At 33.7% G+C, this 10,335-nt stretch overlaps 1 protein-coding gene across 1 annotated transcript; it reads left to right on the top strand.

Moving 5' to 3' along the window:
- The first annotated feature begins 1,175 nt into the window (after positions 1–1,175).
- LOC105970531 (uncharacterized) lies at positions 1,176–2,325 on the top strand. Its single transcript, XM_088826806.1, has 3 exons — positions 1,176–1,956; positions 2,106–2,181; positions 2,271–2,325. Exons 1-3 carry the CDS (start codon positions 1,176–1,178, stop codon positions 2,323–2,325), a joined length of 912 nt encoding a protein of 303 aa, XP_088682932.1.
- The last annotated feature ends 8,010 nt before the right edge of the window (positions 2,326–10,335 follow it).

Raw genomic sequence — 10,335 nt, 5'->3', positions numbered from 1 at the left:
CAAGAAAAGCTGAAAGAATGTTAAAAGACGGACCTCAGAGAATACCTTGTAAATTGTTATGCACTATATTTCTTATGAAGAATACCAGGCGAAGAAGTATACCGGAACTAACTATTTAAAAGACGCCAAAAACGGTTTTAAAAAATGGGCTCTTTGAGAAAAGGACAAAGTTCACTTTTCACCCCTAAATTATGGGATGTATCGCAAACACACCCCTTAATTACTAAATGTTGCAAATACACCCTTCCTTTTGTATTTCATATAAATTATATTGACATTACTTATTGACTTTCTTGTGGCCTTTTTTTGGCGACCTGTTTAACCATATTGTATAAGTATTCAAAGCTTATATGTGTATTATTTTTAACCTTTATTTTTTCTATTTTTATTTGAAATTAGTTCATTCTTGCTCCCTTCTTTTTTTCTTAACTTCACTAAAATGTTCAGCTCTAATTGTTATCATGAGCTAATTTTATATAGCAATCCTAACCAAACCACATTAGCAACTAGATACCTAATTTTTTTTAATTAAAATCAAGTATCTCAAAATAGGAGATCAAATCGGGGTAAACATCTCACCCAATGTATGTCAAACTTCCAATATATTGAAACTCCATAATCAGGTCTCCATAATGAATTTTACTTTAAAAAGAAATTATTTGTCATTATAACATACAAAAAAATATGTTCAAGTTAATAAAATATTAAAATAAACTAAACAATTGTTTAAATACTCGGTAAGGTACTGTTTGCATGATGAGTTATGTTGGAAAAATGAAACAAATAGTGACTTAATTTGTATTTTTTATTTTAACAAATCGATGCAATTGAAAGTGAAAGGGGGTAAAGTGGTATCGAGCCAAAGTACAAGGGGCAAATCGATACATTTAGGAGTAGAAAATGGGGTAAAGTGATATCGAGGCAAAGTGGGGGGGGGGGAGGTATTTTGATTCTCTTTAATATGCAAATTGGAACGTACCATTTGTCCCTCATGTCATACTTTTGTATAACATGTTTCATACTTTTGTATAACATGTTTCATACATTTGTGTAACATGTTTCATACTTTTGTATAACATGTTTCATACATTTGTATAACATGTTTCATACTTTTGTATAACATGTTTCATACCTTTGTATAACATGTTTCATACTATTACAAAATAATATAGGTCATGAGGAAGTACCCATTGCACAACAAGTTATACTGGGCGAGTGTTTTACATAATGCTGCATATGCCCCTACTCGGCAGGAGTTCGATGCAACTATTTCTCGTATAGTGCAATCTATGCCTCTCGCGGCATCATTTATTTCGAATTCTGATCCAAATCATTGGGCCAATGCCTATTTTTCTGGAGAAATATGGGGAATCGTGAACAATAATCAGGCAGAAAATTGGAATGGTTGGGTTAAAGATGCCCGATCTTTGCCTGTTCCATCCATGATTGATCACATACGGATCAAAATAATGGAGATGCTAGTTAAACGACAAGGAAAAAGTTTGGCAATGACTGGCATATTGTGCAAGAAAATTCTAAAGAGATTAACAATCAATCATATGGCCTCTCGTTCCTTCAAATATTGTAGATCAAGTAGTACCGCTTTTGAGGTATATGATGAGGACAAGTCGTATAAGGTTGACTTGCAGCACAAGACTTGTTCTTGTAAAGCATGGCAATTAGAGAAACTTCCATGCAAACATGCATGTGCATGTTTGGAGTCAAAAGGATACTCAGTATATGAGTTTGTTGATCCATGCTTTCATATTGATACGTACAAACAGGTATATCAATTCACGATTAACCCAATTCCCTCGTTTGATGAGGACTTTGACTTGTACGATGTGTGTAATGCTCCGCCCGATGTCTTTGTTAATGCACCTGATTCGAGAACTCGACCGGGACGTAAAAAGACAAAAAGAATTCCTTCACAAGTGCAAACTCGTAAACTGAAGTGTACTCGTTGTGGGAAGCCTGGACATAATCGTCGTACTTGCACACAACCAATCTGACTAGCAATTTTTTTTAATGTAAATATTGTCTGCATTTGTGTTATTTAAACTAACTAGTTTTGTTTCTAATGTAAATTTTATTTTTTTCATCAGGGAGGACAAGATGGAAGAGAGCACACATGATTGCCCATTATGTTATTCAAGTGATTGAAGTGAATGAAAACTGGCTGTTTGTACTTTATTATTATGTGATTTGTACTATGTTGATTTGAACTTCGTACTATGTTTCAATTTGCACTATGATTTTGCTATTTGTAGTTTGTACTATGTATCATGTACTCTGTTCATTGATGGTTTATCATTTTCAGTCTAATAGTACTATTTTTATTTACACATGGTATTGGTTATGAGATAGGATGGTATGCCTATTGTTGGTTGATGGTTTATCATTTTCAGTCTAATGGTACTATTTTTATTTACACATGGTATTAGATATGCGATATGATGGTATGCTTGTTGTTGCTTGATGGTTTATCATTTTCAGTATAAAGGTACTGATTTGATTTACGCATGGTATTATCTATGGGATATGATGGTATGTCTTATGTTGGTTGATGGTTTATCATTGTCGGTATAAATGTACTGATTTTATTTACCCATGGTATTATCTATGAGATAGGATGGTATGACTTACTCAATTTATGACCGTTACAAACTAATATAGCCGTTGCTTATTGTCAGAAGTAGTCAAGTCATAATATGAGCATAAATGACACATAGGCTCATTTGTTTCTAATTCGTGGCTTCTTCGAGTAGCACCACTCAAATGAGTGGGTTAAAATACAAAAAAGGGAAGTGCAAGCGTCTTGACTGTGGGAAGAAAACAATAATCATGGTTTCAGAAACTATTTCGAATCCCGGAAGGTTATTTTACTGTTGCCCACACCATGGCTACTCCCATTGGTGTGAACCATTTGAAGTTGGGCAAACTTTTTCCAACTCAAATCGTGAAGAAAATGAAGCTACAAGTGCGTCGATGAACCAAGTCCATCAAGAAAGTGAAGTGAAGAATTGCAATTCTGAAGGTGGAGTAGTTCATAGTTTGATAGTGTTGAATCCAGTAATATTTGCAGTCTACATGCTATGTAAAACCTATGTACTGTTGTTTAATTAGTGAACATAAGAGTACAATGTATAAGCTGGTAAAGTTCGGGTTATTCGTGAATATAGTACACTTTGTTCACCAAATAAGACAATGTATAAGCTGGTAAAGTTCGGGTTATTCGTGAATATAGTACGCTTTGTTCACCAAATAAGTACAATGTATAAGCTGGTAAAGTTCGGGTTATTCGTGAATATAGTACGCTTTATCCACCAAATAATTACAATGTATAAGCTGGTAAAGTTTGGGTTATTCGTGAATATAGTACGATTTATTCACCAAATAAGTACGTTGTATAAGCTGGTAAAGTTTGGGTTATTCGTGAATATAGTACGATTTATTCACCAAATAAGTACAATGTATAAGCTGGTAAAGTTTGGGTTATTCGTGAATATAGTACGCTGTGTTCATCAAGTAAGTACAATGAATACACATGTGAAGTACAAGTGATTCGTGACTATAGTACGATTTGTTCACTGATAAAGTATATGTTTGCCATCTATATAGTATTGTTACACTCTATATATTATTGTCGGGCCAATGCATCCATATGATCGCATTTTAAGACACAACTCTTCAGTTTAAGACTATTAAGAATGAATGGAGACAATGTGGGAGTTGATCAATATCGATTATGGTAACAATTGAGGAAAATATTAGTTTTACACTTGAGCATTGTAGACTTGTATGAATATATTGTATAGTATATGAGTATCATGTATGAAATTCAACATATTTATGGGATCTTGTATTCCAAACGCAACAATAATGCTCACCTACCTTAAAATAACCATCTAAAACATAATTTATGCATCTCCCGTATTTATTGATCATTAAAGCGTCAATGAAATTGGTACAATTCAATTCATCAAAAAATATGGTACGCTTTGTTCATCAAGTAAGTACAATGAATACACATGTGAAGTACAAGTGATTCGTGACTATAATACGCTTTGTTCACTGATAAAGTATATGTTTGCCATTCATATAGTATTGTTACACTCTATATATTATTGTCGGGTCAATGCATCCATATGATCGCATTTTAAGACACAATTCTTCATTTTAAGACTATTAAGAATGAATGGAGACAATGTGGGAGTTGATCAATATCGATTATGGTAACAATTGAGGAAAATATTAGTTTTACACTTGAGCATTGTAGACTTGTATGAATATATTGTATAGTATATGAGTATCATGTATGAAATTCAACATATTTATGGGATCTTGTATTCCAAACGCAACAATAATGCTCACCTACCTTAAAATAATCATCTAAAACATAATTTATGCATCTCCCATACTTATTGATCATTAAAGCGTCAATGAAATTGGTACAATTCAATTCATCAAAAAATATGGTACGCTTTGTTCATCAAGTAAGTACAATGAATACACATGTGAAGTACAAGTGATTCGTGACTATAGTACGCTTTGTTCACTGATAAAGTATATGTTTGTCATTCATATAGTATTGTTACACTCTATATATAATTGTCGGGCCAATGCATCCCTATGATCGCATTTTAAGACACAACTCTTCAGTTTAAGACTATTAAGAATGAATAGGAACAATGTGGGAGTCGATCAACATCGATTATGGTATGTTTTTCGTGAATACACATGTGAAGTACGCTTTGTTCATCAAATAAGTACAAGTCTAGTGTTGACAAGGTATCTTCGAATAGACTAGAAAGTATTTGTTGCTCATTTTTATGGTACGCTTATATTCTTTATACAAATTAATTAATTGCAAAATAAAGTACCATGTGTTCAAAAGGTAAGTACTTTTCATCGAAACATATAGTACAATGTATACAATGGAAAAGTACGAGTAGAGCTAATCAATAGTATTATTAGCTCTACAACAAAATGACAGATTGTTTATGGCACAAAAACACATTCATCTGTTCATTAATTAATTACAAAAAAACACAAAAACCCCAAAACACTTCCACTCCCAGTTTTTTCACAATAACGCTAAATCTCTTTCATCTTTAGCTTCCACTTCTACTCCCCGATGCCTCAGAAAGATAATTGCTAGTTTTGGGCGAAGTGTTTTGATATCGCAAGTTTTTGCCTTAAACCAAATATCTTCACTGTCTACAGCACGACAATATGCCCACATGCAGACAAACAAGCCGCAATCAAGGTTCCCATCCTGCTGTCTGCATCCATGAACCCATTGAGCTTCCGATTGTATCTCCAACCCAGACCTTCTTTCAATCACCTTGATGTAAAACGAGGCCTACGAAAATAAAATATTATATTAGTCTACAAGAAACCAGTACATAAAGAATAACTAATTACAAGAATATGGGCTTACGACATAATTCGCAATTCCTGGGAAATTCGGAGAATAGTCTATGGAGTTCCAATGGTAAATACATTTATCTATAGGGTTCAGAACAAGTAGGAACCAGTGTTCACTGGAATTGATAGGTATCATGACAAACTTTTTACTGAAGATATTTGCTGTGTTTAGCTTGTCAAAAGCCATCGTTCCAAAAATAGTAAATTCATTGAGAAGACAATCAAACTTGGCATCGCCCATTTGTTGTACGTCCACCCGAGGTCGCGACAGTAACTCTTGCTAACATAATAGAAAATATTAGATAAACATTGTAATGTATGCAACATATTTGTTAAACCGCTATATACCTGGGCAGGGGAATCAAGGTAATCAATCTCATGTCCATGCTGGTTCATGATAGACTCGGAACATAATAGATTCAAGTACAAATCTATGTGTTCCGCACTCAGCATGTCATCAAATAAAAGTTCGCACATATGCCTTCCCGTCAATTGATGTGGGCCTCTCTCCACAATAGTTTCACTACAGTAAGACATAACCACGTACTATTGGATAAGTAAACTTGTACTATGTACAAAGTTACTACATACTATAACATGTAGTCAACATGTACTATTGGATAAGTAGACTTATACTATGTACAAAGTTACTACATACTATAACATGCAGTCAACATGTACTATTGGATAAGTAAACTTATACTATGTACAAAGTTACTACATACTATAACATGCAGTCAACATGTACCATTGGATAAGTAAACTTATACTATGTACAAAGTTAGTACATACTATAACATGCAGTCAACATGTACTATGTATTCACTTGACATATACCATTAAAGACATTAACATGTACTATCAAGGTGGTTGTGCTCTTACCCTAAATCAACACTTTCCAAGAACAGATCCAACAATATCCTCTCTTCTTCGGATATTTGGTCACGACGTACGTAGTCCTTTCTTCCCCGGTAATAATCGGCATTCTATATAACGAATAAATCACACCAATTATGACAAAAAATAATAATAATGTAATACTAATATAATCATAAATACCTTGATCCCAGGGACTGAAACCGAAACCTTGGACACATGAACTTGTTTACGACCACGTCCTCGTCCTCGTCCTCGCACGCGTGGAACTTTGGCCTTTGACTTTGGGCATGTGGAACTTTCGTCTCCCTCATTGATCTCTCCTTGATTTCTCTCTCTTTCTTCATTTCGTTCTCATTCATCTTCCATCCCCTCTACTTCATTTTTTTCTCCTTCTCCTGCTTCTTTTTCCCTTTCCTCTATCTCTATCTCTGTCTCTATCTCTTTCTCTGTCTCTGTCTCTCTCTCTTTTCCTCTATTACTCTTACATTCCCCCTCTTCCTTTTTTTGTTATTCTTCTTTTGATCTCCTTCATCGGGTATTGCCTCTGGAGAATGATGCTGCAACTAAAATAAAACAATAGTACGAAACATGTTATACATTAGTATTATATTAGTTGACATATAGTATGTTCCAATGTGAATGGAAGTATGAAGTTTAGGGTTTATTGTATTAATAACTTACAGGTGTTTCTTCCACGTCTTCAATCTCATCTTCACTACTTTCAGAATTTATTTCAACAAACCTATCAGCACTAATCCTTGGCTTTGTTGCAACAACTGGACCATAAATTATTTCCAAAACCGGAGAAAGCAACGCTTTCTCTTTTGGGTACACAGAAAATGGTATAACCTAATAAACGTAAAAAAATTGTTAGCAAATACCTAATACATTATATATTTTGTAACTCAAAGTGTTACCTGTACTTTTTTTATCTGATCAAAAAGCAACCTAGCTGATTCTTCATCGATTAGGATTTTGCTGTCTTGCCACCGGAAGAACCGCGGAAATTTGTAAACGCTGGTGGAAACCCCTAGTAACGTGATCCTTTCATGCACCCATGCCTGCGTATTTTGGAATCACTATTAATTGGTATATTCAATATAACATAATATATATTCACTATTAGATATCACTTACCAATCAGCCGATAGTGCATCCATCAAAATACTTTAACCCCCCCTTCATATACATCTCCATATTCTCAACAAGAATATCATATACCAACTTTCCCCATGCAAAAGACCCTAAAACCTCCAAATCTTCTACATGCGGATAAACCCACCTTTCTAACGTTTTGTTACCCTTTGGCAGTAGAACAGTATTAAATAGATAAATAGTGTACAATCTGCTGAAATCTTTAACAGATTGTTGATCGGTCATAACTGCATAGGCCTCCAGTTTATAACCAATATATGGCCTCGTCATTAATGATAATTTACCATCAAAAATACTTGTAATGAAATCAGTGTCTCTGCCATCCATATTTACTTCGATCGGTACGCCTTCGTATTGCAGCCCTAATACGATAGATAATTGTTGCGGAGTGAATTCCAAGCGTATAGTATTTCCCCCGAACCAGAAGGCCCGATCTTTTACATTGTACGCTTGCATGAGAGACACAACCCTATGGAAGCTGTGGTTTATTTTAGGCATGTCCATGTAGTGATATAAGGGATTTTTCTTCAGTACTTCATAATGTTGTTTCTTCATCACTTTTTTCACACCTTCCATGGTTGTTTGAAAAGCGATCGATGAGCACCTGCTTATTGATAGCTTGCTGCAATCTTCTTTTACATCAATTCCTGCAATTACATACACATAGAACTACAATTATAACAAATACAACGTACTATAAAGTTCCACATGTCAATACCATCCAAAGTTACTAGTAATACCATTCAAAGGCACTAGTAATACTATTATGGCATATGACTTATACCACAGGACCATCAAACATTATACTTCTAGTACCACATGTCAATACCATCCAAAGTCACTAGTAATACCATTCAAAGGCACTAGTAATACTATTATGGCATATGACTTATACTACAGGACCATCAAACATTATACTTCTAGTACCATATGTCAATACCATCCAAAGTCACTAGTAATACCATTCAAAGGCACTAGTAATACTATTATGGCATATGACTTATACTACAGGACCATCAAACAGTATACTTCTAGTACCATATGTCAATACCATCCAAAGTCACTAGTAATACCATTCAAAGGCACTAGTAATACTATTATGGCATATGACTTATACTACAGGAACATCAAACATTATACTTCTAGTACCATATGTCAATACCATCCAAAGTCACTAGTAATACCATTCAAAGGCACTAGTAATACTATTGTGGCATATGACACATACTACAGAACCATCAAAGATTATACTTCCAGTACCCTGTGTTAATACCGTCCGAAGTCAAGAGCAATACCATTATTACATATGACATATCCCTTGTAGGGACTAAATGCTTTCGGGACAGTACTTCGACTACCATGTGTCAATACCATCTAAATGCACTATTAATACCATTACTGCGCATAACACATACTATAGAACCAGTACGAAAAATACAATAAGCCTCTTTCCCATATCCTATATGAAACCCTTGTTAGGACTCAAAATGCTTTGGGGACATGCTAATGTCACCGAAGAATAATACCCATGAGAAAACTGTTACAAAATCATGAAATTCGACAACAAATAAATGATCTTTGCAAACCCAAACAACAGAACAACAAATATTGGAACCGATTTAATGATTAGGGGAAACACCGAATAAAGTCGAGGCATAATACCCATGAGTGGATATGTTCAAAATCATGCAATTCTATAACAAATAAACCTTTTTGCAAGCTTAAGCAACACCCAAATGGGTCGGTTTCCAAGAAAATGAAAAAAAAATAAAAAATCAAACCTTGTTGTTTACCCTGCTTCACCATTGTTTATAAATGGGTTTGTTTATTTTTATTTTTCCTTTCGCTTTATTATTTTTCTGCGTTTTGTTGATTCTTCGTGCTTCGTAATTTCTTCCTTCTTTGTTGTTTCTTTGTTCTTCGTTTCTTCTATGTTTCTTCTTGGTCTGAAAATGGGTATAAACTGACCGGTGGTTTTTTTTTTTGCGCCTTTTTAGCTTCTTTTGTTGTTGTTTGATTTTTGAAATGTAACGGGCAAAGAGCGTGTAACACAAACGGCGCGTTGGAAGTTGAAAAGAAGTTATGTAAAATTAGTATAAAGTAAAGGGTATTTTAGTATTTGCACATTTTATTAGGGACTGATCTGCATGTTAGGCGCGTGAGTAGGGACTGAATTGCTTGGGGAAACTACCTAGGGACTGATCTGTGTTTTGAGTTTTGGATGAGGGATTTATCTGTAGTTTCCCCTTGATTCAATATAGTTGTTTTCGTATAGTAATATAGTTGTTTTCGCAAAACAATATTGTTGTTTTCATTACTTTTTAGTTGTTTTGAATAAATAGTTACTTTAACAAATAGTTGTTGGAATGTATAGTTGTTTTAATACCAATTGTTTTAATAACAGTTGTTTTTAATAATAGTTGTTTTATTGAAATATAGTTGTTTAACTGAAAAACAAAAAAATATATATAGTAACAGAATATTTAAATAAAAATATTAAAAAAATAAAAAAGAAAATTTAATTTTTTTTATTATTTTTTAAAGAAGAAATAAATAAAAAAATCGAAAATTAAAATTAAAATATTTTTTTTAAAAAATACATCAAACTAGTGGATAATGGGTAGAGAATAGTTGAAGGGTAAATTTGAGAATAAAAAATGATGGGTCTCTCACTAATAAAGGAAAATGAGCTAGATCCATTCTTATTAAAATAATATTCGAGGGGTTCTCACTAATAGCCCCTTTTAATTAATAGAGAGAAACGCATATTTCACTCTTTGAGATAAATTCTTGCTCTTTTCACCTTCTCTCTAATCCCAAAATTGTCCTTCCACTATTTTATTTCCACTACATCAATCCCTATTCTCATTT

This window comes from Erythranthe guttata, chromosome 12 (genome assembly GCF_056151865.1).
Source record: "Erythranthe guttata isolate IM_541 chromosome 12, IM_541, whole genome shotgun sequence".
In the NCBI taxonomy this organism is placed as follows: Eukaryota; Viridiplantae; Streptophyta; class Magnoliopsida; order Lamiales; family Phrymaceae; genus Erythranthe; species Erythranthe guttata.
Note: the sequence above shows the minus strand (reverse complement) of the source record. Positions and strands in the feature narration are given on the sequence as shown.

Excerpts from the sequence above, each read along its gene's own strand:
- LOC105970531 (XM_088826806.1), top strand. The coding sequence starts at position 1,176 with ATGAGGAAGTACCCATTGCACAACAAGTTATACTGGGCGAGTGTTTTA. Across the intron at positions 1,957-2,105 it reads GCAAACTCGTAAACTGAAGT|GGAGGACAAGATGGAAGAGA; the intron begins GTACTCGTTGTG and ends TTTTTTCATCAG. Across the intron at positions 2,182-2,270 it reads GAAGTGAATGAAAACTGGCT|TTTGTACTATGTATCATGTA; the intron begins GTTTGTACTTTA and ends TGCTATTTGTAG.